Source organism: Cucurbita maxima, unplaced genomic scaffold (assembly GCF_002738345.1).
Source record: "Cucurbita maxima cultivar Rimu unplaced genomic scaffold, Cmax_1.0 Cma_Scf00012, whole genome shotgun sequence".
NCBI classification, from domain to species: Eukaryota; Viridiplantae; Streptophyta; class Magnoliopsida; order Cucurbitales; family Cucurbitaceae; genus Cucurbita; species Cucurbita maxima.
This window is the reverse complement of record NW_019272028.1, coordinates 4359266-4387250: the sequence shown is the minus strand read 5'-3', so window position 1 is coordinate 4387250 and position 27985 is coordinate 4359266. Positions and strand designations below refer to the sequence as shown.

General features: G+C 35.6%; 5 protein-coding genes across 15 annotated transcripts; 2 read left to right on the top strand and 3 right to left on the bottom strand.

The window, feature by feature from the left end:
- The first annotated feature begins 1 nt into the window (after position 1).
- LOC111487847 (probable ADP-ribosylation factor GTPase-activating protein AGD11) lies at positions 2–9398 on the top strand. Of its 4 annotated transcripts, none has more exons than XM_023135402.1 (13): positions 2–229; positions 304–367; positions 482–546; positions 650–728; positions 2772–2843; positions 3161–3208; positions 5100–5184; positions 5909–5984; positions 7123–7286; positions 7380–7632; positions 8331–8447; positions 8548–8643; positions 8878–9398. In XM_023135402.1, exons 4-13 carry the CDS (start codon positions 698–700, stop codon positions 9157–9159), a joined length of 1224 nt encoding a protein of 407 aa, XP_022991170.1. In that variant the 5' UTR covers positions 2–229; positions 304–367; positions 482–546; positions 650–697; the 3' UTR covers positions 9160–9398. The 4 variants fall into 4 exon arrangements, with proteins under 4 accessions (XP_022991170.1, XP_022991169.1, XP_022991171.1 ...); XM_023135401.1 differs by having other exon boundaries at positions 298–367; XM_023135403.1 differs by adding an exon at positions 1053–1057 and having other exon boundaries at positions 2–367; positions 2795–2843.
- On the bottom strand, positions 3397–11543 carry LOC111487849 (protein SENSITIVITY TO RED LIGHT REDUCED 1-like). 6 transcript variants are annotated; one of them, XR_002719117.1, is made up of 4 exons: positions 11436–11543; positions 10253–11199; positions 3869–4025; positions 3397–3703 (listed from the first exon to the last, which is right to left on the bottom strand). XR_002719117.1 is itself a non-coding variant. In XM_023135406.1 (2 exons), the coding sequence occupies exon 2, from the start codon at positions 11116–11118 to the stop codon at positions 10372–10374; it is 747 nt and encodes a 248-aa protein (XP_022991174.1). In that variant the 5' UTR covers positions 11119–11199; positions 11436–11543; the 3' UTR covers positions 10064–10371. The 6 variants fall into 6 exon arrangements, 1 of the variants encoding a protein (XP_022991174.1); XR_002719119.1 differs by having other exon boundaries at positions 3397–4025; positions 10253–11234; XR_002719116.1 differs by having other exon boundaries at positions 3397–4025.
- Positions 11544–12159: 616 nt separating this feature from the next.
- LOC111487632 lies at positions 12160–14956 on the top strand. 2 transcript variants are annotated; one of them, XM_023135108.1, is made up of 3 exons: positions 12160–12369; positions 12866–13165; positions 14607–14956. In XM_023135108.1, exons 1-3 carry the CDS (start codon positions 12230–12232, stop codon positions 14668–14670), a joined length of 504 nt encoding a protein of 167 aa, XP_022990876.1. In that variant the 5' UTR covers positions 12160–12229; the 3' UTR covers positions 14671–14956. The 2 variants fall into 2 exon arrangements, with proteins under 2 accessions (XP_022990876.1, XP_022990875.1); XM_023135107.1 differs by having other exon boundaries at positions 12161–12393.
- Positions 14957–15485: 529 nt separating this feature from the next.
- On the bottom strand, positions 15486–19089 carry LOC111487150 (mitochondrial phosphate carrier protein 3, mitochondrial-like). Its single transcript, XM_023134412.1, has 6 exons — positions 18631–19089; positions 17974–18335; positions 17854–17897; positions 16264–16478; positions 16054–16178; positions 15486–15965 (listed from the first exon to the last, which is right to left on the bottom strand). The coding sequence occupies exons 1-6, from the start codon at positions 18922–18924 to the stop codon at positions 15899–15901; spliced, it is 1107 nt and encodes a 368-aa protein (XP_022990180.1). The 5' UTR covers positions 18925–19089; the 3' UTR covers positions 15486–15898.
- Positions 19090–20323: 1234 nt separating this feature from the next.
- On the bottom strand, positions 20324–27132 carry LOC111487804 (aspartokinase 2, chloroplastic-like). Of its 2 annotated transcripts, none has more exons than XM_023135341.1 (14): positions 26870–27132; positions 26092–26601; positions 25897–25979; positions 25779–25819; positions 24490–24644; positions 23726–23875; positions 23488–23583; positions 23231–23347; positions 22856–22975; positions 22675–22767; positions 22460–22582; positions 21761–21877; positions 21404–21466; positions 20324–20772 (listed from the first exon to the last, which is right to left on the bottom strand). In XM_023135341.1, exons 2-14 carry the CDS (start codon positions 26494–26496, stop codon positions 20644–20646), a joined length of 1692 nt encoding a protein of 563 aa, XP_022991109.1. In that variant the 5' UTR covers positions 26497–26601; positions 26870–27132; the 3' UTR covers positions 20324–20643. The 2 variants fall into 2 exon arrangements, with proteins under 2 accessions (XP_022991109.1, XP_022991110.1); XM_023135342.1 differs by having other exon boundaries at positions 22466–22582.
- Positions 27133–27985: the final 853 nt, after the last annotated feature.

The following is a 27985-nucleotide window of genomic DNA, read 5'->3' as shown; positions in this document are numbered from 1 at the left end:
CTTACATCATATCCATGAACTACGTTGACTTGAACGAACATGAATGATTTTTTTTTCTTTTCTATCGAAGATCATCGGGCCCATTTCTTCTTTTTCTCAAAATCAATTGAAGTTTGTTGCTAACCGACCAACAATTTGTGAGCAATGAGATACACATTCTGATATTATCAATTTCTCTCTGATTTCAGTTTTTTCTCTGCATTTGTTCCACCAAATTTCACCGAAGATGGTAAGGTTTTGCGGTTTTCGTTAATTCTTCGACATTTTTCGTTACGAGCGTTGTGTATGCTTCGTTAGCTGCAGATTTTCCGTTAAATGCGTTGAACTATCTCTAGCATCGCGCCTCCCTTCTTTTGTTCCTTGAACGGTAAGCATTATTTGGTGTCTTTCAGCTTGTTTGTTATGCGTATTCGGTTTAATTTTGGCATTGGAGTGTTGGATTCTCGTTTTTGTTAGTACATTTTGATTTTGTTTCATGCAGAGAAAAGGCAGGGCAGAGTTATGTTAATCTACGCTTAATCATTTCATTCGTCATTGTACAAACCTGTAAGAACTCCTTCGATTTCCTTTCCACTGTGTTTATTATGCTCTTTCTCTCAAGTTTTAGATTGTGACCCAGTGGATTAACTAAGAGAACTGCTGCTTCCAGATTCCCCCATTCTTTCATGATCTGTGTGCTCGTTATTTGAGGCTGGAGATGTCAACCCAGCCGAAGAACTCCGATTCAGGTATTTTTTTCATCTCTGCAAATGATTATTCGTGTTCATAGCCCAAGATATCTTCGCGTTGATTAATTTTGTGAATTTAAGGGTTGGGATTCTTGAGATATTAGAATATGAAACTCACTTGACTTCAGCTTGGTGGATTATACTACTGATACCCAATACTGGAAGAAAACTTTGTGGCTTAGTGTACAGATAAAGATTTGAATATCAGTTCTTAGTTGAATAGTTAATCATCCAATAGGAAGTTGAGGGGCCTTACAGTAGCCAGTAAAGTGATGATTAAGTTAACTACTGATTAACTGGAATTCTCTTGTTTGAAAAGGGAAGATGCCTCAATTTGGGCACCATTCTCTAAGGATTTTTGTATCTATCCTCTGGGACTTATTATTTTATATTGATCCCTTTTTTGTATGTTAACTTTGAGGCTACTCTTGTTGGGCTGTCTTTTTGTATGTCCACTCTCTTTTGTCTGGTATTCTTTCATTTTAATCCCAATAAAAGTTTACTTTCTCCTACAAACTACAGGTTTTAGGAAGCTTTAGATACATTTTGAATAATCTAGATCATATTGACATATTCCGTCCCCGACAACATGTGCTTCATAGTCGAGATGAAAAAATATCAGCTGGTATTTGAAGTGTGTTGATAGGTTTCCAAGTTTATGCTCAATGGAATGTTTTAGAGTTTCTAGATACCCCTTAGAAGTTATATGCTAAGTGGGCAAATATTTGGATAACTAGAGATAGAACTGGTTCTCAAATAAAATGGCGAGTATGGGCTAGAGTTAAAAAAAAATGGAGATTGGGTGGAGAGACAGATCTTGTGTGGATGAACTTAAGATTGAGCTGCTTCTTAATTATTTGAAATGTACGGTGTCCTTCCAACCCTTGCAATCTCTCCTATGAGCTAAAAAGTTCATATTTCCAGTTGATACTTCTCAAACCTTCATTTGGGATATTACAAAATCAGTTCATTGATGATGTTTTTTGTCCAAATATTTCCTTTTATGAGAGTAAGTATAATGGTGAGTGTATAATAAACATATTTTATAGCCAACGGGAGCATTTGCCTGTCTATTCCTTCCTATGAGGTTAGGTTCGAATTCCTCCCTTCACATTTGTTGTACCATAAAACATTTTTGTAATAGTAATTAAGTCTTAGATAACTTTGAAAAGCTTTTTGATTTTTATTGAGATGATTGAGACATTATATTGATGTGTCATATGATTTATCTTCCCTTAAGGTTGAACTTTTTTGGGTGTAATAAGTCTCTTATGGACTCCGAAAAACTATTGGGATTTGAATGCGGTGTCCCATTTGATAATTTTATGGAAGGGTCTCTCTTTAGGAAGTAAAATTGTAATAACTCAAGCCCACCGCTAGCAGATATTGTTCTTTTTAAGTCTTCTTTTTTGGGCTTCCTCTCAAGGTTTTAAAACGCGCTTGCTAGAGAGAGGTTTCTACATCCTTATAAGGAATGCTTTGCTTTGTTTCCTTCTCCAACTGATGTGGAATCTCACAAAAATAACTGTGATATTGAAAATAAAGATGGTCTATGGACATGGAAAGACCAAAATTTCAGTAAATTTGAGCTGGTTGACTAAATCTTTGGATGCAAAGTGTGCTCCAACCATCAAAGAAAAGCCTTAGTTACTATAAGCTATTGAGTAATTATAATAGAACTAATTGGTGTACTTGAAAACTGCTGAAACTTTATACGTTCAATGTTGTGTGATTTTTCTGTTTTTGTTGTGGAGGTTGGAAATAAGAGTGTAGACATAATCATCACAAACATGTAGGATTGACATTTACTACTAAATGAGTATCCTCTTCAATATATTGGAACTTGTATTGTAGCATGGTGGGTAGGCACTTATTTTTCATTTGTTCAAATGGACCATTGGGACCTGTTCACTGCTATCTATTCTTTTAGGACATTACTCATATTGCTTAAGAATTGTAAGAATGTATCTATTGTTACCGATGTATAAAGAGCTCAGCTCGTGTTACTATTGAAATTTCCTTGACATGATTGAAATGTGCTAGGCGTTTGTCTCTTCGATCTTCTATTTCCAGATTCAGAAATGCGAGGCTGGGACTGGAGTCGAATGCCCTCTGGTATTATATCTCAATTCTCGGTATCTCTATAACTGCACTTGCACTTATTAAGGAATATTTTTGAAAGCCAAATCCTGGAGGAAGTGTAAATTGTAGGAAATGTAATACCTAGTCAACCTGCTGAGTTGATATACAAGTATTGTATGTTGTGCATTCCAATTTCAGGAGATTAATTAATTACTAAGTTAGGAATCATTTTTAACTTTCTAATAAGTGATATTTTACTGTAGATTGCATAACATCAGAATACATAGTTTAGCTGTCAGATCTTTCACTCCTTTTCAGTTCTTCAATTCTCTATGATCTCTTGTATTCAGATTCAGAAACGCAACGGTGGAACTGGAAAAAGGATCAACAGCTCTCTGGTATTATATCTTCAATTCTCAATATATTTTTAAATGTAATAGCATTTACTATGGAATTGTATTGAAAGTAGATGGAGCTAAATCCCATAATTAGTTTAATTGTGGAAAATGTAAAATCTAGTCATCCTGCTGATTCTTTGGCCAGTAATATGTCTTCCAGTCTAAAAATTAATTTATATCATGAGAGATTAATTAATTAGTGGACTAGGAATCATTTTGAACTTCAATGAAAGGTCTTTTACTGTAGTTTGGGTAACATCAGAATGCTCAGTTTAGCTGTTAGATATTCCACTGTTCAATGCTTCCAATGGATAGCCTTAAGATCAAATCCTCACAAGGTTGAATTTCTTCTTGATTGGCAATCATCTCTGCAATCTCCTCATTAAGTCCAGTCCTTGGTAGAACGGTTCATGGTAGCTTCCTCATCCACATATAAGTTAATCTCCTCAAGCAATGAGAGCATCTTTTCATAGTATTTTTCCACATTTTTGCTCCCTGTCTCAAAGTTTACAATTTGTGGAAAGATTTAGTAACTAAACGCTTCCTCATTAGAAGCTTGAACTCTTTACATGAGGGTATTGCATGGTTTCCACTGTCTTTGATGACTAAACATTTCACCGTGTCAGTGCATATTTCTCAAATGCAGAGACGAACTTTTACCTTTCCCTTTTCATTGTAGTTGTGGTGGTCAAATATGGCATCCATTCCCTCCTTCCAAAGAAGGTACTCAGGATTTTAAATCTTCCCAACGAACAATAGAAGCATGTTTTAATCAACTTGTGGCAATTCCTTGAAGCTCTATTTTGAGTATACATGGCTGCAAAAAGATGTTAGCATATAGAAAATTGGACCTTACAATCACTCCCTCACGTGTTTCACTCAAAAGATGTAGCACTCCCTAAAAAATATTTAAAATCTCTCCAAATAGGAAACAAATATTTAAGAGTTTGCAATATCAAGCACTTTAAGAAGCAAGTCTTGAATACAAAATCGAGATGGACGTGAAGTATCGATTCTCAAAGAAACAAGTGAAATGAAATAAATGAGAAACTTAGAATCAATAACCTCAACTTCAAGACCCAACAAACTATAAATAAGAAATAATAAACGAAAAGAATCAAGGAAATAAGGAAATAAGATTCAAGAAATAGAAACAAAATTCACCCAAACCTATATTTGACAAGATTTAACTTTTAGCACTCTAGAAGCTGAAATCTCACATGATTCTTAGAGTTTGATCTTGAAACATTTAACCTACTTGAGCTTGCACGACAAGATTTCCCCTCCTAAGACCAGGTAATCTCTTTTTTTGTCATCTTCTGCTAAGTAATTGCTTTATTATGATTCTTACACAGGAGTCGATGAGGGTCTGATTGGATGGCTTCACTATTGGTCAAAATAGGATTTTGACCACTTGCATTTTCTTGATGACATGCTTTTAGTTGTTTCTCGTGAATATCAAAATGATAGCAACCTTCTTAATTTGGTTTAAGTTTTCCCTTCCTTTAACTTTTTTTGGGACCATAACACAAAGCTGAACTGATCCCATCTTAAAACTAAAGAATGCTCAGTGTAGAACGAGGGGAACAGGAAACCCCCTATATTATAAACGAATAGAATCCTAAGTTCAAGGTCTTGTACATTTCTTTCTCAATTGTTATTATATTTTTGGTCAGATTAAGTTTGAGAATTTGTTGTTTGCCATGCTCCCAATCTCTGTTGCGTACCCATGTTTCTACTTTCTTGAATGTTGTATTTATTTCCCACTGATAATCGTCATGTGCACTTTTTACGTTCTTTTGTAATGAGTTATGTTTCTAGTACCCTATCACCACCCGATATATTTGAAGAAGCTTTGTTAACTATACTATCTTGTGCTGCCTTCAATCAGGCCCCCAGAAAAGGTTGGAAGATCTGTTGCGCCAATCTGGTAATAAGTTATGTGCAGATTGTGGCTCACCAGATCCGAAATGGGTGTAAGTCTAAATGTTTTATTTTCTTTTTATTCAGATATTCATTCATACAAGTTTCAAATTAACTCTCTTTCTCCTTGAAATCCTGATCAAATTGTAGTGTGGTGTGTGGGAAATGTGATGAAAATTTAAAACTAGGTGCCATTGAATTGTTCAAGAGAGAAGTCCCCATTCCTTGCTCTCAAGTTTCTTCCGACATCAATAGAACAGTTTTTTCTGTTTTGCCATTGTTTCTTTCCTTTCTTTTCCTTCCCTATGAACCCATGGGGAAACAATTCCCTCTTGGAAGTTCCTCCCTCGAGTCAGTTATTCAGACGTTGAATAGGTGGATTAAACTTCAGCCAACTGACCGTTTTCATATGTTGCGTGCCTCTTTTTCTCTCTTTTCTAGGGCACAGGGAGGGAGGAAGTTAATAGTTGCCGTATGATTGTTGTTGAGATCTTTATTCTGATCTCTTCTGGAAGAAACAAATGGACTATTATTAGGGAATTGAGACCTCAATCTACTTGGGCTGACCATTGAATCTCCTTAGGCCACTTTATGTCACACCTGACACGTCTCTTTAATGTGTATAAATTAGAAAAGGATCAGTTATTTTTATCACTCTTGATGTCTTGGGTGGTTTCTACATCACACAAAATGCAACTGTTGCCTTTGATATCTACTGAAACTTCTTCTCAACATGAGTTTAGTTTTTTGTTCATAATCTCTGATTTATGGATGCAGATCGTTAAATTTGGGAGTATTTATCTGTATAAAGTGTTCTGGAGTACACAGAAGTCTTGGAGTTCATATCTCTAAGGTTTCTTCTTCTTCTTCTTTTTCCTTTTGTTTCTTTTTTATTCTCCTAATAACAAACACATAAGGTAGGTCTTGACCATGCTGCTTGATGACGTGATCATTTTAGATAAGCTTTCCATATTAGAAAAAATTTATGGCATTAGACAATATCATAAAGCAGGTCACGTATCAACATTGCCAAAGAACCTTTGATCTTTCTAAGCTCGTCATCAACCTCAAAATACCTTGAACAGTGTACCCAAATGAACAAAAGTCAGATGCTTCTATTTGCACGTCTGCTCTCACAGTTGATTGATACTTGATATAGATGATAAATTGTACTCCTTCAAGTGTAAAAGGAAATTTGGCACTGTAGCTGTATGAGGAAAGGATGTTTTGGTTGTGAACCTTGACGATGGTTGGAAATTCTGAGTACTTAAAATTTAGAGCATGTATGTTTAGGATGCTTCATGTTCTGACTTCAGGAAATTAGCATAATTTCTATTGAGGACAATTTTCTGGTGGACAAAAAGATCACGGATGCACCCTAAGGGATGCTCTTGATGGCAAAGGATTGGGATAGTTGGAGATGCCCTCTAAAGTCTTGGTTTAAGCCCCAGGTGGAAACCTTAGTTTAAAACCTTTGCCATCTCTAGAAGTTGGCGCTGGGATGGGCAAAGGCACTCTTAGGATTAGTAAGGGTGGTCCACGAGCATAATGTAGGGAGTGATGATACTTGATCTATATGCATAAAAAAAGAAAGAAAGAAGAATTATGGATGCGACAGTTTGGGTTGTAAGGCAGATTTGGGATTTAGTTGCTGAGACTTGATAAGGCAACAACGGAAAACAGTTTCCACCTCAACTTGTCTCAGTAGATAGTTATTCTCGTTAGGATAGCCAAAGTGAGCATACCAAAAAGTATCCACGACCAAGACGTCAGAGCTTCAAATCCCCCGCTCCAAATGCTGTTGAACTCCAAAAAGAAGTTATTCTCAGTAGGATATACTTACATGATCCTTTCTATTATATTGATCACCTGAATTGAATTTTGAAGTAATTTCTGTTTACTATTTTTATATGGACTTTAATTTCAATACTGAAGGCTCATATCTCATGCAAAGAATTTTATGATCTAAATTTATCAACAATAAATTCCAGGTTTTCTCAGTGAAGCTTGATAATTGGACGGATGAACAAGTCAATACTTTTATAAGCATGGGTGGAAACGCAGATGTAAACAAGAAATATGAAGCCGGCATCATAGATTTGACCAGAAAACCAAAACCAGATTCCTGTATAGAGGAGCGCTTTGAGTTTATAAGGTATTGCTAGCACACGCTCATTCATTTATCGAGGAATCTGAAATATTGAGGACATTCTATTATATTAAAGACTCACATTTCTTGTAAATTCAGGAGAAAGTATGAACTGCTACAATTTTATAACGGCAATGGTCATAATTCTAGTGATGGCTCAGTTAATAAAAGGATTTCATCATGCTCTCAAATTAACTCTTCAAGCAAGAATGGTTCCCAGGACAAAAGGCAGTATGAGAAACTAGCTACCAGGCATCGCATTGCGAATGCGTTTCGTAACAGCCGAGTTAGAAGAGATAGTGACCACAAGAGTTTCGACAAGAGCAACCCTTCCGTCTCAAGACTAGCGTCAGTAAGTTTCTTTGATTATGGATTTTTCTTATTAATGATTTCTTTCAGCATTTTAAGTTGTGGATTGCTGTAGAGATCACAAATTCCTTTTTTATTTTCAAATTTTTGGTTGCAACCATTCCTCTTTAAGCAGATCCATGTGGTTATATATCATTTATTTCATGGGGTCCCTAATCTGAGGAATTCTGTTTTTCATTCTTTAATATTCTCAAGTTGACCCTTAACGACCCTCCTCAAAAAGATTGTTATAATTTTGTTCCAAAAATTGATGCATGATAAGTTATTGTTTATTTGAGCACTTAGATATGCTTCTCATATGCTACTTGACATACTAGTCTTCAATACTTGAGCCACCCAAACACTCGAACTAGTAGGGATCATTTGATATGTTGAGCCATAAAAACGTGCTTTTTTAAGTTATTAGACTACACATTCAAGATGAAGAGGGGACTGAATAAGCACACTAAACGGTTCTAATGAATTCAAAATGCTCTGATTAACCAAGAATGAGTTTTATCTCTTATAAATGCATATTCTTCATCAATGAACAGTTGAAAATGTAAAGCTGGAACTTTGAGCTAGCAGTCAAATTATGTTGGAGATGAGTGAGGGAAATAAAAAGCAAAGCAAGTGTTGTGGCTTAAAATTTTTGTTTGATATGGATGTTGGATCTTATTACTTTAGATGTGATGTTTGTAGGCAGGTATGGTCGAGTTCGTCGGGTTGGTTAAGGTCAATGTGGTTAGAGGCACGAACCTAGCTATCAGAGACGTGGTGTCCAGTGATCCCTATGTAATTCTCTCATTGGGTCACCAAGTGAGCCTCTCTTTTATATTACTTCGATCCACATTCAGGTTTAAGATTTGTATTAGCTACAATTTTATCTAGTACTGATTCCTACTGCTATTTGTTGCAGTCTGTGAGGACTCGTGTCATAAAGAGCAACCTTAACCCAGTTTGGAATGAGAGCCTAATGTTGTCGATTCCCGAACATATACCTCCGCTAAAAGTGGTGAGCAATAACATAACTTGTTCGAGAATGAAATCATGACTTAAACAACTAAATCAAATTTTGAGTACTATGTTGTAGAAAGTTGAGTCTCTTATTCCAAATCTATCACCGTTTCTTGCCAAAAGCATCTTCTTCATCAAGGAACCTCCTGTCTATAGTCATTAAGTTCTTAAGCTTCCAAGTATATTAGATTATCTACAGTTAGTAAGAGATAACAAATGATGATTTCTGCAGCTTGTCTATGATAAGGACACATTTTCCACTGATGACTTTATGGGCGAGGCCGAAATCGACATACAACCCTTGGTTGCAGCCACAAGGGCATACGAGAAGTCGACAATTGATGAATCAATGCAGCTGGGAAAATGGGTGGCAACTAATGACAATACGTTGGTAAAAGATGGAATCATTAACCTTGTAGATGGAAAGGTTAGACAGGACATATCTCTTAGATTGCAGAATGTGGAGAGAGGTGTTCTTGAGGTTGAGCTAGAATGCATTCCACTCACACAATAGCTGCTGCTATGGGGAGGTATTGAATTCATATGATTTTATATTTAGTCGATCACTAGAAAAAAGCTTGAAAGTTGAAGAAAAAATGATCATTCTCCTTTGGTAGCTGCTGTATATCATTGGCATTTGTAATGTGTAAATAAAAAGATGTGGAATATATGGCTTAGATTTAATCTTCTGTTCTTCATTTTTTCTTCTTTTTTCAGATCCTTAAATTGTATTACAATATTAGAGTTAGAACCTTTCAAACTCCTTGGGAACAGGTGGTGGTAGTCTTTCCCCTTTCATTGCTAGTAACAAGTCCTTCACCTAGGTGTATAAGATCTTTATGAATTTACTATATCGTTGATTCGATATTTAACACGAAAAGCACAATAACCAAGGTCTACTATGACATATGATTCAAACAATTGATCAAATATAGATTGTTGATGTGAGATCCCACACGGTTGGAGAGGACTATCTGCTAGGGGTGGACTTAGACTGTTACTGTTGACATTGACTGATATGCTTAGTAGGAAGAACTACATCGTCATTGTCACCTACCATGGCACTACCAAGTGAACACTCAATTTATCATAGTTGCGAGATAGAAATCGATCTACCCCTATAATGTAAATTTCTACTCTCAAGAAATCTTTTTTCTATGCATTAGAATCAAGAACTACTTCGTCATTGTCACCTACCATGACACTACCAAGTGAACACTCAGTTCATCATAGTTGCGAGATAGAAATCCATCTACCCCTATAATGTAAATTTCTACTCTCAAGAAATCTTTTTTCTATGCATTAGACTCAAGAACTACTTCGTCATTGTCACCTAACATGGCACTACCAAGCGTACACTCAATTCATCATAGTTGCCATCATAGTTGCGATTTACCCTATAGTGTAAATTTCTACTCTCAAGAAAACTTTTTTCTATGCATTAGAATCTTATACCATGATGTCTATGAGGCTGTTTATACTGTTGAGACATCTTTATGTTCTTTCTTGTGATAAATATTCCTATAGTTGGTATTTAACAAGACTTTGAGATGAGAGACAATCAAGTAAAGATCAAAATTAATGAACAATTTTAACACTGCATTTACCTGGCTGTTTCTCCAAGCACTAGACAATGTCCTCAAAGATCTGTGAACTGCAGCTCTGTCGGTAAAACAGGGCTGAAAAAATGCCAACTTGAATCATGGAAAGCACCAAAATATTCATCTTAAAGTGTCTTGATTTTGATCTCGCGTGAGAATTTTCTAGAGGCCAAGATGTACTTTGCCGAATCAACAACGGGTGAGTTCTTGAATTCAGATACAAACTGCTCATAGATCTCAAAGCTATTTCCAAACAGCACAACATGATTCAACAGCTCCACCGGCCAATTCTCCTGTAAAAGATTGTTGTACAGCTCTGCCTCGCAATGGGGCATGAAGAACATTGTTGGCTTCTGCGCACATCGCCGTCCTTGCTCATTTACTGATAGAACAGAACAACCAAAGGATTCAATAATCCGACATTCGATTGCAGAAAGAATTGGATCGAACACCTCTAACCTTCCAATCCAACTAAATTTTCTCTTCAACAATATAGCAAGACTGAGCTGCAATCGAGGATTTTCATAATTTTCAATGCTTCCTACGCCATAGATAACCATCCCCATCTTCGACTCCGAGGCCAAAACCCTATTCAAGGATTCCAAGACCGGCATCGTTTCAAGCTCAACAACAAGAGTTCGATAAAATTGGGAGATCTCAACTTTCTTAATACAGATTTCCATCTTATGCAACAGTTTCGATTCCCTGATTGTATCATTGGCCTGATCAGACGGAGACCAAGTCCGCTGATCTTCTTGTTTTCTTAGCTTCGGCAAATTCTTCCTCTGCCTGCCACGACGAGGTAAAACAATCGTCCAGTCGCCATTATTCGACTGATCCGGAATAGCAAGAGTTTTTGCCGACGCTGCCATTGTTCAAGAGACAACCGTCGAGTTCTAATTACAACTACTCGTTTCTAACCTAAAGAATTTTCATAAAGCAACATCATGATTCTGCATTAATCAAAAGGAAACAGCACATCAAACTCCTGTAGAAAAAAGTGAAAATTAAAGCTCAAATTCAATCGGAGGATCACCGAATCGAACCGCGAGGATCACATAATTGTATAAAAAGAAGGAAGATGCCTCTAGTGGAATAATATCGAAATCAGTGACCGTAAACACATGAACAGAAGAAATTCGAGTGGATGAATGTAGAAGAAATTTAAAGAGGTTTTTGAGTAATAGACCTGATTGGAGTTCGATTCTTCTCTTCCGCCATTGACAACGCAGCGGATTTGATTTGCCGTTCGTTCATGTTTGTACGGCCGTCTGCATCTCTAGCTTTTGCAGGTTAGCGAATAGACTTTTATTTATTTATTTTATTCTTTGTATAAGAAATAAATTTCAAAAATAACTTTTTAAAAAAATATATTTCATTTCAAGTGTTTAAATAAATATTTAAAGAAAAATATATTTAGTATATTTATATAATAAAACAAAAAAAATATATTTAAGATTTGAATGATAAATGAAACGGGTGAGAATATATATATATATAATATTTAAATATGATTTAAATAAAATATATATGTTTGATAAATATAATTTTAGGATAATTGGATTCTTCAATCCGTTATAGATCATCTTTCAAGAGATTTCTATCAGTTGGATTCTTGGGTTCGGGTCATAGTAAGAAAGACACTATGAAAGAAGTTCTATCTAATCGGTTTTGAAGAAGCGTTGACTTTTTGTCAAATGTTCGGATATTTTTCAGCTATAATATAATTTTGAAATATTTTTTAAAGGTGAAAAATTAATATTTTATTTTTAAAAAATAGAAATATTTATTTTTATAATTTAGCTTATATAATACTTAAAAAAGTGAGTGAATTAATAATATACAAAAAAAATTAAAATATACGAGGAATGAGTTACACTACGACGTCGTTTTATGGTTCTATGAAGAAGCGGGTCATAGTTTCGTAAATACAGGACGAGGAGAGAGAGAGAAGAGTCGAAAGAAGGCAAGAGAGGAACAAAAATGTCATTGGTAGACTACGCTTCGTCGGACGACGACGAGACGGCGGCGGCGGCGGAGGAGGAGGAGGAGCAGCAGCAGAATCGGAAGAAACCGGAAGACCACACAACCAAGGAGCCTCAATTCCCCAACCAAGAGCCGAGGTCTCAATCTCACCCCGTCAACCAGTAACTTTTCTTCCATTTCTTCAGATTTTCTAGTTCCCAAGCGGGAGGGCTCCAATTCCAATTTCTGATTTTTCTTTTTCTCTATTCTAATCGAAGTTCAATCGTTTTCCTTCTCTATTTTTTCACAAAGCGTATAGGTTTTGTCTTCGAAGTGAATGATGTGTTGGTTGTATACCAGTTCTTATTTTTTGTGTTCCATCTTTTAGGGTTATTGTTGTTGTTAGATTAACTGGGAGTAATGGAGTTTGTTGTGCTTCCAGATGTTATTGAGTGGCTTTTTAAAGATCGTTATTGTGGTCATACTGTTTATTTTTTTTGGTTTACTATGGAATTTTGCAAGTTCGAAATGGCTTCTACGTAGGTTTAGGGAATTTTTTAGCTATTGATTTCGTTGCCTTGGAACTAAAGATTTGGTTTATTTTGGTTGGTATTCTGGTGTGAGTGATTTATTTCCTTGTGATTTGCACTGTAGGCCCATTCTTAAGCCAAAACAGCCATCTGAAACTAACGAGGATTCTTCTGTGCCTTCGGTTGAGCTTCCTGATGCTTCTCTACTATTGAATTCTCCTACTTCTTCCAGTCTTCTTAGTGGTAGCGATCACTCTTCTCGAGTGGCAGCAGCCATGGCTGCCAATGCATCTCGTAAGAGAGAAACAAATGTTTTGGGATCTTCTCTTCCCCGGAGTAAAGTTCCACGATCGAATTTGCCTCACTCAAAGAATGTTCCAGAGACTGTAGGGCGTTTGTTGGTTCCACCTCAGCTTACTGGAAGGTTCGTTCTATTATATTCTCTCCTTCTTTTCCATTTGTTTATGCTAATATTTGGATTCACTTAAGGTCAATGACATTATTCCCTGAATAAGTGATACTGCAAGACATTGATAATTGGATTTGATGCATTTATATATAGTTTATGAAGTCTGCACTAGGCGATGAGAATCGAATCATTTCAATATCATGTACATACAGATGATTGCATTGGCATAGATATGATTCTAAGTTTATTTCTTTCCCGTGAAAGTGCTCTCTCAGTCTACCAATTAAAACCTATGATTCTAAGTTTAGCACGCACGACATAATGGTAATGTAGTACTAAGAAGTTAGGTATAAGATAAACATGGCCTTTTGTTTTTGGCCATGAATTGTTTTGTTAATACACTCAGTTCTATGAAAGTAAATGCATCGATCGGTGTTCGTCATCATCATTTCCTGCCTTGCAAGAACTTTAAAGTTAAATGTGACTCAGATTCCGTCTGATGATATCGAGCCTGATATCAAGCCTGCAGTTTCTTCTATTACAAATCTCTGTAGTTAACAGTAGAGTTGAGCTTCATATTAGTTAGTCAGTGGTTTGCTTGGATTAGGATTTGGTTTTCCATTTGGCAGTGAAACTAGTGGGTTTCCAGATATATATTTCATTCCTTCTTTTGCTTATTAGAACAAGATATACAATCTTCTATATGTGGGGTATAATTTATTTGGGGTTTCTAGTTCAGAGGGATGGAGCATTTCCTTACCAATGCCTTGCTATTGCTCCAACTAACCGTAACTTCTTTAAGATATTACAATTTCACTGATTTTAATAGGAAAAAAATTTGACAGAAGAATCTTTCAACTGGTACGATGCTCTTTTCTCTGTTGTTTCTTACTGCTAGTGTGATTCTTCAATATGCTGGATGTGCTGAAGGCCTCAGCAAGTGTGATTCTATCGCCTCAAGAACTTAGCATAGAGTTAGTGCATGTCATTACTCTTGCAAATATAACCATTCATATGTGAGATCCCACATCAGTTAGAGAGGGGAATGACACCAAGGGTGTGGAAGCCTCTCCCTAGTAGACGTATTTTAAAACTTTGAGGTTGACGGTGATACGTAACGGGCCAAATCGGACAATATCTGCTAGCAGTGGACTTGGACTGTTACAAATGGTATTAGAGTCGGACACCGGGCGGTGTGTCAGCGAGGACGCTGGCCCCCAAGAGGAGTGGATTGTGAAATCCCACATCGGTTGGAGAGGGGAACAATACCAAGGGTGTGGAAACCTCTCCCTAGTAGATGTATTTTAAAACCATGAGGCCGATGACGATACTTAATGGGCCAAAGTGGACAATATCTACTAGCGGTGGGCTTAGGCTATTACAATGTATTTTCTATTTTGTTTAGAATTTGTGATGAATTGTGATTGGAATCCTGAACTTGTTTTACGTTTGGCAGGAGTAACATTGTCACTGAAGATATAAGCAAGTTGTTTGTGAAAAAGTCGGCCAAGCCCTCATAGAGGATTTCTTTCTAGAGTTGTGTTGGTTGTTGCAGCTTTCATTAATTAATAGTTTGTAGAAGTTTCAGGTTGGTCTAATGCACATTGTAGAATGTGAAGAATAGTGCACTCATATTTACTACTCAAAACAAGGGGGGGAAATGGACCAAGTTCAGATGCTTCTCTTCTATCTATCGTTTCATCTGTGGTACGTGAATTTTTCCCCCCTCGAAAAACTAATGGGGCATAGTTTTGTTCTGAATCTTTTTCCCTTGTTCTTGTTTAATTTAGGTTAAGATATCATTTTTGTTTTCGTTCAGCTTTAGTCTTTGTACTTATTAATCATCAAATCTAATCTCTGCACTTTCAATCAATCTTGAAATTAGTCTGTGTAATGTTAGTTTAAATTTAGTTTTTATCAAACTGACAATAATTTTCATGCAAGAAAAGATAAAGCTATGCCCTAAATACTCTCTTTATTGGTTTGAGGCCTTTTGGCACCTTATTCTAATTCTTAATTGTTTGTAACTTATATAAACTTGCTAAAAATAAATAAAAGTGGTTTTATTATTATTATTATTATTCAAGTCCTTTGATCCTTTGGTGAACCAAAAGACAAATATTGATTGATGCATCATTGAAGTTGTCAATGCACTAAACGTTTAAGTCACCCACTCCACATCTAAATCAAATGTGGAAAGCATTATAATGAGCTTGAATGTCATTGTATGGCTTCATGATTTTCAACGCTATTTTATATATATATATATATATATATATATATTATAGGGTTATAAGGCTTCACACTTACAGCTAACCAAAATAGCAATAACTAATGAAATGAAAACTGGGCCAAATCTTTCTTCACCCTTCATCTGTCAGTTTATTTGGCAGAAAGTTTGTTCCTGACATGGGTACAAAATACATCCTCATATCATATGCTCATGGTTCTTAAACCATCAAACTGCAAATCTCTATCTGAATTATGAACTACTACAAACAAGTATTCCAAGCTAAGGATGAGATCAAAACCATCCCCAACAAATTCAATGAATTCCGAGTTAAAAAAGGAAACCGATAACGAATGGAAAAGCGTCCATCATCCATTCTATGAAGAAATTCTTCTGGCTTCGACGACTATAAGCATATCATCATTCTAAGGTTATGTTTATTCAATTTTATGGAGAGGTTTCTCCCCAACTCGTAAAAACAACAAAACTCCGGATGATCGATGGATCGAGCATCAATCTCACGCATTTGCAAGCTCAGAAGCAGAAGGTGCGGGGGCAGCAGGAGCAACACCACCAGTAGTAGGCCTGGTCAAAAGAAAGTGTCAATGTGAGTGACAGCTCTTAAACGAATGGGGAAAATCAGGATAAAGGTATAGCCATGAGATGAACTTACAGTCCAACGAACACTTTGAATGCATCGTAAATGCCCCATTGAGCACCAGTAAGAGTTCCAATCATGACAATACGGAGGGGTAGACCACGGGTGAAGAGACCCCATAATCCGAGCTTCTTGACAGCCTGCACCATGAGAACCCAAAAGTAATGAAACAACAAATAGAATGCAAACCAAGTATAACTCCGTCCAAAAGGATGCAGTACTCACGTCTCCAACAGTTGCTCCTTTGGCATTGTTGAGGAACGACACGAGATTATCAGCAGGATGAGACACAATAGCACAGAAAACACCAGCCACATATCCACCAGCAAAACTAATACCAAGCTGGAGAGATTTGCTGCACTGGTCCTTTGGTGTGGGAACGGCATACTTGTATATCATCTCGACAATTGTCTCGAAGGAAGCAAACTTCATCATTGTGTCTGAAAGAAAAGCACCGATCATTATGAATAGCAAACAAAAATAAAGCAAAAGTTTGCGAACAGAGTATAAGACAAGATAAAATCACAGCTTGTTGATTAAAACAAACGGAGAATACTATGCTATGCAAAGCATAATCTACTTCACAATTTAGGCTTTTAAATCCAATCACTGAATCCAGGATCAAATGGAATTTTCTTTTTGATACTTTGAACAAGGTCAAATAACAAAAGAAAATTGAGTTTTGACGACAATAAATCAAAGAATAGAAAAAAAAATATATATATTGCCAACCATGTTGTAAGCCATTGGCTCATTGGCTCATTGGCTCATCCACTGGACAACCATGTTGTATGAAACTCAAGCACATATCTAATGATGACAGTTAGAAAGTTCTCCTAATCAATTTAGGGACCCCCCCATATCTTTCTACCATAGTGGGGGAGAATAAAAGTTGAGCAACATTGCGACATCAAAACATTGCCATATGCACAAACTATTATCCTAATCAATTTAGGGATCTCCCCACATCCTACTACCATAGTGGGGGAGAATAAAAGTTAAGCAATATTGCGACATCAAAACATCGCAATATGCACAAACTGTTCTCTGCCACAGACGAGGAAAAGTTGTTTTGAGGAAGAATAAAATTCCAATTCCTTCAACCATTGTGGTACAACGTTAGACCCCAGATGACTTGGGAGTAAATTGTGTAAAACAATTAGCAACCCCCATACTTAAATGGTTGGGGATAGGGATGAATTCTTATTTTTTGTCCAAAAAAAAAATAAAAAAGAACAATCAAATTAACTGAATGTCAAATTAAAGAATACCTTCAAAATAATTTTTCTTAAATCTCCACTTGAAGGTACAGAAAATGCGGAGACAATACAAAACTCCAGAAATTCGTACATCGCCATCAAACAACAACAAAAATTACCAAGGAATTCCTACTGTAATTAGGTGTACCAGACAATGCATGTAGACATTATATATTAACGACCAAGCATCTATGAACAGAAGCAACTTCCTAAGCATCAACAAATGAAAAATATTGCCAACTACAATCCATGGCCCCAGCTAGGGATGGCAAAACATCTCCACGGGATCAAGTTTCTGCCCCAATGGGGAATAGATTCCCCATTTCGAAAACCACAAGTATATGCTTAGCACATTCCTAAAATCTTGTAAAATCTTGAATTATAGGAATGTCCTTGTAATGATAGCTAAGCATATCAATTTTAAAGTATAATTCTTCACAGTTCCAAGTTTGTTATGTATGTGCGAGAAAACACGATCATTCATTCCAAGAAAAAGCAATAGGAACAAAATAAGCACATAGAAGTTACAGATAAGAATTTTTCTTTTTTAACTTACATGGAATCTGGCGACCCCAGAGTGGAACAATACCCTTGTACAACCTGCAATTACAAACGAGTTGTAACTCATTAATCCATTAAAACATCCAGAGATATTTCCTCCTGTCATCTCACGTACCCTAGAGTTCCTTCAGATTTGACAAACTTGGGAAGTCCATCTGCTAGCCCTCTAGCGAATCCAGGCTGAGTTTGAACCCGAACCTTGACTGCTTCGAAAGGGCAAAGTGCAACATCAGCAATCACCTCAGCCGATGCAGAGCCAGCAAGGTAGATCAAGGTCTTGTACTTAGCAGCGTACTCGGGTCCAGCAATATCAGAGTAATACTTCTTAAAGAACTCGTAGAAACCAAACTTGCAAGCACCCTGAGCACTGTAGCCAAGAAGGGTAGGCACCCAACCCCTAAAGAAACCCCTCACACCCTGCTCCTTTAGCAAAATTCCAAAACCAGACGAAATGCTTTTGTATTTCGCAGGGTCGATCTGAAAAAACGTAACACTGTAGTTACAACTTAATTAGCAAATTAATAACTAGACTATTCCTAAAATATATCGGCCAAGTTCTAGATCTGATCCATACAAAATTCAACCACCACCGGAAAAAAAAAAAAAACAAGAACCTCCTAACAAAGCGAGAAAACCCACAGATCTGATCTGAATAGAAATAAATCAGAGAACGACGACAAACATTTCAAAATCTCCAAACACAAACATAAGTAACCTAATTGGAAACGTAAACACAAGCAGAAAACTGATCACAAATCGAAGAGAATCAAACCTGCATATTGCATTTAACCAAATCGAGAGGAGTAACAGTCATATGCGTGAGACCACAGCTGAGAATCCCACCAAAAGTACAAGCAGCGTAGAACGCCGGCGAGTACAACTCAATCTTCTTAGACGGCTCACTCGGGGCAGGAATAACAATGGTCTTAGGAGAAGAGGAAACCGCATCAAAAGTGGATGAAGACTGAAGCATCTTCTTAATGGGCAGAGTGCGAGTGGAAGAAGGTGAAGAATAAAGGAAGATGGGGATCAGAGATTGGCGAGAGGGTCTATCAGAGTGCGCCATGGGAGATGGAACTTGGAGCAGAACAAGTCAAAGCAAAATTCCAACAATGGAGAAGAAAATGAAGCAACCCTAGAAGAGGAACCTCGCTTTTTTCTCGCTCAGAAACGGATCCCTGAAACGCCCAATGGCTCTGATTTTCTCTGAAATGGAGAAATGGGGTTAGAGATGGGTAGTTGCTTTTATAGTCAACGGGCAGGTATGACGCTGCCCGAAGTCGCGTGGGGAACACGCGAGAAATGGACGGTCATTGGTGTCTCCAAATTATGAAGTGGCCTTTTTATTTGTCCTTTTTTGACGGTTCCAATAATCAACGGCTACGATTGAATCTTGAATGCGAATTATGAGTATAATCTTACGTTGTCAATTTCAGGTTTAATTAATGTCTAAATCAAATGTCTTTTGTTTTTTAATTTTGATTTAGTTTTGTTTTAATCATAATTATGAACAATATTTATCATTTTCTCTCGAAATTTTAAATACATCATGTAGATATATTCATTTAATGAAATATTATTTTAAAAAATATATTTAAATGGGACCTATTCTCTATTCTTGACTTTAGCATTGAATTTGTGAAAGCAACTAAACCATGAAAGTCAAATTAAGAGGAGAATGTATAAGACTTTTGGTATATAATAATATGAAATGTAATACCAAATAAGTTAAAGATTTATGTTATAAAGTCTCGTAATTAATTATTTAATTTTTAATTATATTTTTTATTATTTTAATTATAATTTAACATTATTTATTATATAAAAAAATTAAAGGTTATTAATGTAATTTCGAACACAAAATTAGGATGCAATTATTATAAATAATTTGATATGCTTAGGCATACGAGTGAGAATATTCTATACACTGAGTTTTTACTATCATCTCTACAAATATTCAAATTTATAAATAACACATATATAAATACAAAAGTCTAACAAAATGCACAAAATTATTCACAAACTAAGACCATTGCTACAATTTAACCCTCAAACTATAATTTTTTATAAAAGGTTTTTGCAATTCTTCCTATAATAGAGTTGGATCATGAATTTGAATGGGTAGAATATTGGTCTAATTTTGACCGTTGCCAAGAAAGAACTTGTTGATATAAAATTAAAATTTTAGATCATGGAAAAAAAAAAATACATATCTCAAATTTCAACCACTAAACTCATAATTTAACCTAAAATAAGTACACAACAATGTCATGATTTTTTAATACAAATATAAAGTAAAACACAAAACTAGTTGAAAATATAAATAGCATCTAATATTTTTAATTCAACATAAAAAATAAAAAATAATAAAAAAAAAAAAGGTAGAAAAGGACACATACATAAGAATCCATGATTTTTTTTTAGCATATGGTATATAAAAATTTAAAAGTTCAACCGAGTATATGCTATAAATATTATTGAGGTATGTTCATTTCCGCCAGACAAACTAGGCCATATAAAAGTATATAAAACACTAATGAAGCTTAGCGTACACCATAAACCATGATCCTAATTTTCTTTTTCTGAATCGGCTGAATACTACACTTAGAGCTGCAGTAGTCTACCTAAAGAAACTAATGGAAGAAACTAACTCGACTTGCTCGATTTCGACAATAATTATTACATACCGATTGCTTAGATTTGCTCCTTCCTCATGATATGGTCGAAAAATGCATCTTCTCGCAACTAAAAATGGCCTTGGTGCTCATGCAGCGTTGCTAGCTAGCTAGACTGAACCATTTTGAGATTTACATTCTCTATCTAATGTGAGTTTGTCGGTCTCGAAGAAGGCCGAATGGAGAGCCCGAACGCATTGCTCTGCTTCGCTGTCGTTTACGATCAATGAGATGTTGACCTGTCCAGAGGATAGCACAATTGAGTCATTGTGAACATACAAATACTTTCAAAACAGAACAACAATTTCTTATTTGGTCTAGTCACTAGATCACAACGATATCTTTTGTGTGTGTATGGTCGACGTATTACAAACTACTCTTTATGCTCGAAGTTTATTCCACTAATCTTATATGGAGGCTTCACGAGCAGAGTTCTAGGAGACTAAAAAATTATTTTCGATAAGTTTCTTATATAATACTTCAATTCAGAACTTGAGTATCTGTAATATATTTTTTTTTATATTCATAACAGTGCATGCACCTCAACTATTATCATGGAAAACCTATTTGACTCAACACATTTTTGTTACCAAAGAAATTTGTAGGATAATAAATCATAGATAAGTGATCAGCATGACTTAAACTCATTTCCTCTAAGCTCATTATATAATTTACGTTATCTCATGAATCATTAGACCAACCCATAGAAACAACAGTAATATATTAAGAGTAAGGCCACCTCGAGGTAATCACGACGATATTTCAAATATGAAATCTAATGCGACACCCTAAGATGGACTTCTTTGATGGATAAGTGATTGCATGCATAAGAATGCGTTTTCGATGTGAAGTATAAAGAGAAGAAGAAACCTTAGAAGCACCCTGGGATATCATTTGAACATTTACACCATTGGTACGAAGAACGCGAAATGCCTGCCAAAAAGTTGTGCATTAGAAACAAGCAACAATGATGCTTGAAAACCTCAACATCAGGTCGATTACTTAAGAGAATTCTTCTTCGGAAATTGGATAAAATCCATAAACATTCAACCGAGAAGAACAAGGTCAAAAGGCCAGTTTGATAACTATATTGCACCCCGCCCCAAAAATAAAACGTTTTGAAAAATTTAGGTTATGGTTTTAAATACGATTCAAATGAAGGGGCTAGAAAATAAGCATAAATTTTAAGTGCATGTGATCAATCAGTGGGGTAACTAGATGCAGCACCTTTTCCAGTATCAGTGATGACCTTTGAACATTTCCAATGAGTGAAATGATTGATCTATGTTGAAGCAGTTTCACAAAAGCAATTTTCTCAAGTTCTTCCACTACGTGGTCAAGCTCCTGCCAATTGGATATAATATAAAATCAGCTGAGCAAGGTCTGCTGAAATTCTGATTGTTGAACATAAATGACAAATGGGGAGTGAAGTAACAAGACTAGCATAATAAATATTCAAACAACACATGTTACTGTGTTTTACAAAGGACAATAAGTCTCTCAATCACCTTCATGCAAGATGAACAAAAAGACATTGTTCGAGTGAAGTGACAACTAACATACACATAAACAAATAAATAAAGTTATATATTACAATAATTTTAAGAAAACAAAGCCCCATAATGTGTAAACATTAAATATGAATACGCAAAACTTAATATGTAAAAACATACAATACAATAGTTTCATAGTTCTAAACCAACATTAGAACATATAGTAGATTAGTTAACAAGAATAATTATTTTTAATTAAATAAATAAAAAGTAAAAATTTGAAATAAAGTTATAGATAACAATAATTTTAAGAAAACAAAGGCCCATAAGTGTTAACATTAAATATGAATACGTAAAACTTGAAATATGTAAAAACATACAATACAATAGTTTCGTAGTTCTAAACTAAAATTTAGAATATATGGGTTCATACGCTTGCCTGCTGTATGAGCTCTCTGCTCCAAAGCTTCGATGGATCCAAGGTCAGGGATAAACTGACTTCACTGGTAGCAACCACATCAACTGATATGCCCAAATCTTCAAAGATTGCAAACACCTGTATTTAAAAGAAGAGGCAAAAAAAAAAAGATATCAATGAAAAATAGCAATAATTCAGGGCACTGGGAAAAGAAATGATCATCTCCATACCCTGGCAAGAAAACCGAACTGACCGAGCATGCGAGTGCTAACAATATCCAACATGGTTACATTGCGTTTCAAAACAATGCTTGTTAGTAATGCCTGTAATTGAGAATATGAAAAGTTACAGCTAGTTTCAAGTCTTCTATACAGCTTTAGTTCTTTTTCAAGAAATCTAAGAAGTACGAACCTGGCTCATATCTCTGCTCCGGGTGATGAGAGTACCTGGAGCTTGAGGATTGTACGAATTTTTCACCCGAACGGGAATATCACCCTCCCGAGCTGGTCGCATTGATTGTGGATGCAGGACCTACAAAGAAAAGAAAAGAAAAGGAAAAGGGTGAACCAAAAGGGGACCAAGGTGGTGATCAGCCAACAACTTATACACATCGGATAATCAAACAATAGAAAGTAATAAATTTCATGACTAATATACACCAATTGAAGCCTTCGTTGTCCATTAATTCTCATCTATGTAAAAGCCCATTAATTCTTATCTATGTAAAAGCCTCTGAAAAGAGCAAATTACAGTATGAGGAATGGTTGGAGTAGAATTAAGTATTACCTGAGCACCAAAATAAGCAAGTTCAGCTGCCTCGTCAAAAGTCAAAAAGGGAACAGGTTCTGCACCTTTATGTATGTTAGGGTCACATGTCAAAACACCATCAACATCTTTCCAGACCTGCAAGGCACAAACTTAATTTAATATCTATAACTTTGAAAAGAAAGGAAAAAAAAATAGAAGCATCTAAACGAATGATAAAAATTTAACTCAAAACAAGAAACTGCATTTCCAAAATTTATTTAAGAATATGCTGCAACCTGAATCTCTCGCAATCCAAGTGCTTTGCCTAGGGTAGTAGCAGTCAGGTCACTACCACCCCTTCCCAACGTAGTCACTGCACATGATCTCCAGCCCTTAAATTGAAGAAGAAAAACGATTGCATAAAAAAAAATTCTAGAAAAGAACAAGTCTCATGATTGCATTATCTTCAAGACTATAAAAGATCCAATCCTTCAAAACATACAGACAATGAAGTAAAATGGTTCATTTAAACACCTTTCCGAGGAAACCAGTCACAATAGGAATAGCAGGATCAGAAATCCAATCACCAAGTAGCCTTTTTGCAACAGCAGGATAGGTTGCTTCCAAAATGTCAGCATTTGTGAAGTCATCTGTGGTGATGAATCCAATTTCAAATGCATCATACTGCAAGAGCAGACATTATAACAAATTGTCATCGTAAATAATGATTGATTAAAGAATACTGGAAAGCTCTTTTTTTTTTTGGAGTTCCTTTTTTTTTTTAACCTTTTAAAATAACAACAGTGACTAGTAGGAGGTATACTGAAAGACAACATCTTAATTTCTTGGATAATTTCTCCTTCAGGAAGGAGTCTGATTCTAAACGGTCAACCCATAACTGTTTGCTCTATTTAAGAATTTGTCTTCCCAGTTCTTTTCTTTTGTTTTTTTATCCTAAAATTTCAGCAAAAATTGCTTGTTTAGGCTTCATGATTGTGGCTCACTCTAACGTGCCAATTATGCACAAAAAGACCCTTACTTTTTTCCAAAGAGAAAGTGATAACTTCATTAGGTTTTGGATTACTAACGAAAAAATGATAATAAACCAATGCCTAAACTTTGGTAATCCAATACCTACTGGAAATATTTCAACTAACAGGTAAATACTTTATTTTTTCTGTTAGTTTATACCCAACACTAAAGGTTAAAAGTACATGGAAGTACTTGAACTATTTTTGAGTTATACAAAGGGCTGGACGTGTCAAATATATTCAATATTAGAAAGAACAGAAGCATACTTGACGGCTTTTGACACCAATCCTACTTAAATATGCAGCAAAAATCCTTGTGGACATGCACTCCCCAAAGGAAACTAAGTAATCTCTTGTTCGAAGGGTCAATTCTTTCATCATAGCAATTCCCTTGAGAAGTTCCTCCAATTCATCAAGGTGATCTGCAACGTAATTATAAATAAATAAATTAAATAATTAATTAAGATCATAAAATTATTGCTGTAACATCTAAAAGTATAAATTTCATACTATTCACAATGTTAATGCCCATTTTATCATTTATGGTTCCAATATCCTTAGGAAACGAATCAGTAGGAACTGCAATAGACTGTTCACAAGGGAACATGCAAAGGGGATATAATTCAAGCCATTAGATGAAGATCTCCCCTTCTAACGTAAAGGTATTTTACATTATCATGCTCGCATATTCCAACATACTCCAAGGCCAGACGAATATCAAAAAAAGTACCGTTTGCAAATATTTAAACAAGGCAGACCAATCGGGAAATACTACCGAGCTAAACTTAACACTTAGAAAACTTCATCACTATCACTTCAACAGGAAAATTCTAGATACCGCTGTGCTGATGGGCCTCTGATTATGAAGGTGAATATACATGTAAGCCAGTAAGGAGGGGTGTGGGTATGGGAGAATGATTGCATGTGAAAATTGTGTGGAGCCCAAGTATCTTGTTAGTTAAACTGGGCAGTAGGGAGAACGAGTATATAGTTAGTCATTAGATTGTAGGACAACAAAACAACTACATGCTAGATTAGAAAGCTCCAGATAAACCACAATCTGTGCATCTTAATTCAAGGTGCTTTTGAAAACTCCCAACAAGCATAAAAGCAAGTTGAACAACTACTTCGACATTATATAAATATTGATTTTTCTTTCAGATGCAGAGAACTGCTAGCTGATGCTCTGAATGCATATTAACTCAATAACTTCTCAATAAGATCCTCAGTAGATTCAATATTTACATACCAAGAATATGAAAGAAGAAATAATCTGCCCATTCCCATGCTCAACATTAAGTTGTTTATGTCATTTTTCTTGCCTATATCTAACTGGAAAAGAAAATAGAATATTCCTAGTTCCTAAGGACTATTGCCTTTGTATTTTTCAATACTCTCTACTTTCTCACATGGGTCCCCACCAACCTAAAATTTTTTCTAATTTCTGAGAATAACCGACAGAATCGATAAAAAGTGTCAAGCGGGAGGAAAAAAAGATAGGCAGCAAGAATATGAACTATTTAACTAACAGGCTTCAGGCTCGAAAGAGAGCTTACTTGCAACAATAGACCTGTCTACACCAAGCTCATCTGCAGTCCTATAAACATGACAACGCCCTGTGAGGACGATATAGGAGATTATTCAGAAGGGGATTAAATAACTCAAATTTCTTACTTCAGATGCAAATATCTTATGAATTGCAACTCCTCAAGATCTGATGCATTATTAACGCCACAGCTAACAGCCTTTTCTCCAGCCTATAAATTAGCAGAGAGTTCCTATCAACCCTGAAGGATATGTATTGAACGAAAATACTTCCTTCTTCAAAAAGCAAAAAAGAGGAGAGAAATTGGGTAATAAACTGCGTACCAGCAAAAGTTTGTTGGTTGTCTTTCCCATGGCCGAGAGAACAATCACTGGCCGCTCTTCAGGGAAACTGCGTATAAGTTCAGCAACTTCCCTCATTCTCTCTGCAGAAGCCACTGATGAGCCACCGAACTTCATGACACATGTAAACTGTTGCTCAGTTTCACCAGAACTTCTAAACTCACTCACTTTTCTATCAATTACATCTGCAAGCCTCCCCTCGCATCTGACTGTCGAACGCACACGTCTACAGGATAATCGTTTGCCATTTGTGTACAATCCAGCACTTTGCGCAATAGATGACACAAAATGAAGCTGCTGAGATGATAAAGGTCGGCAACGCAGTGTTCTACTCGAAGAGGCAGAGCAAATAGTTACGCCTCCAAGAAGATTCAAAGCGCCTTCCATTAGTTATTTCGACGAATAATGCAACCACGATAATTGAATCCAAATATCCGAAAACCTTGAATAAAACTCTTATTCGATTCAAATGCTTCAAAACTGCCGCTCGATCTACACAATCCACAAAAGAAAACAGTCAGTTCGAAAAACGTCTGCAACCACAAAACTCAACCAGAATCCATTAACAGCCACTTCAACTCTCATTTCGCCTCCATTCTCAATACGAACTCAGTAAATAAACGAAATAAATGCATACCAATATGGAAACAAAAGAACTCAATAATTTCTCAATAACACCAAACAAATCACTCCATTTTCCTTCAGAACAACAAAAAACCTCCATGCTTAATGCTCAAACACCAAAGATTAAGAACTGTACCTCAAAGACCGAGCTCCAAAGATTGAGTTGCGGAAATTCTTCCGATAAACAGAAACCAAAATTTAAAACTGCAGAATGAAGGAGCTTCTCGTATTCCCTCAGAAAAAATGCTCGGAGCTATCCAGTTCAAGGCACCGAAATCTGAAGGGAATGCGAGAACGCACAACCAGGAAGAATCAAGAGAAAAACGACACAGGAGCCAGTGGGCGGCGTCCCGTTACAATGTGAAGAATCAGTGTGTTTGTTCTTCGGGATGGAGCAGACCCATTGATTAGCTTAAAAAGCCTAAAAAGGTAATTGGTCAGTCAAAAAGTGAACCTAAATATAATTAAATTTATGTGTGTCTTAATAGTATTATTCCAATATTTTATAATTCAAAAATTTAAAATTACAATTTTTTATTTTCTCACTAAAATTTTAAATTAAAAAAAAAATCCATTAATAACTTAAAAAAAAATATCAACCCAAAATTTTATGATTTGGGTTCAATAATATGTGTTGGACGGGTTTTTGGGTTATACGAGCACCTCCATGAAGGTAAGTAATGTTAGAGAGCGGCTTTGAAACGGTCGAGATTATTTTTCTAAATTCACTTTGTCACATCTAAACTCACTCCCGTCTCGAAATTAACGTGTTCATGTCAAAAAAACACTTCACAAAAATCACTATTTTTAAAAAATATTACCGAACATGTTATTTCCGAGTATAACTCAATTCGTTAAGGTATACATATTCTAACCGATCTAAAAATTCAAATTTTGACACTCACGAACAATTGAGCTAAAAAATTATTAAAATAATATTTTAAACCTTAGTTATTGTTCGACGATATGCTCGTTTATTATTAAATATGTCGATAATATTTTTATTGACATATATAAAAAATAAAAATAAAAAATCCATAAATTGAACTATGAACATTTATTTCGTATGGTTATGAGCCACTCATTGGTAAAGAGGAGAGCGACTTGTGTTTTTGTTGGTAGCAGAAAATAATTGTTATAATTAAATTTGTTTAAATATTATTTTCTTAATATTTTTATTTATTTTAATTGTCGATTTTATTTTCTCCACTAATATAATAAGTTAATTAATTTTTTTTTATCGTACCAAAAA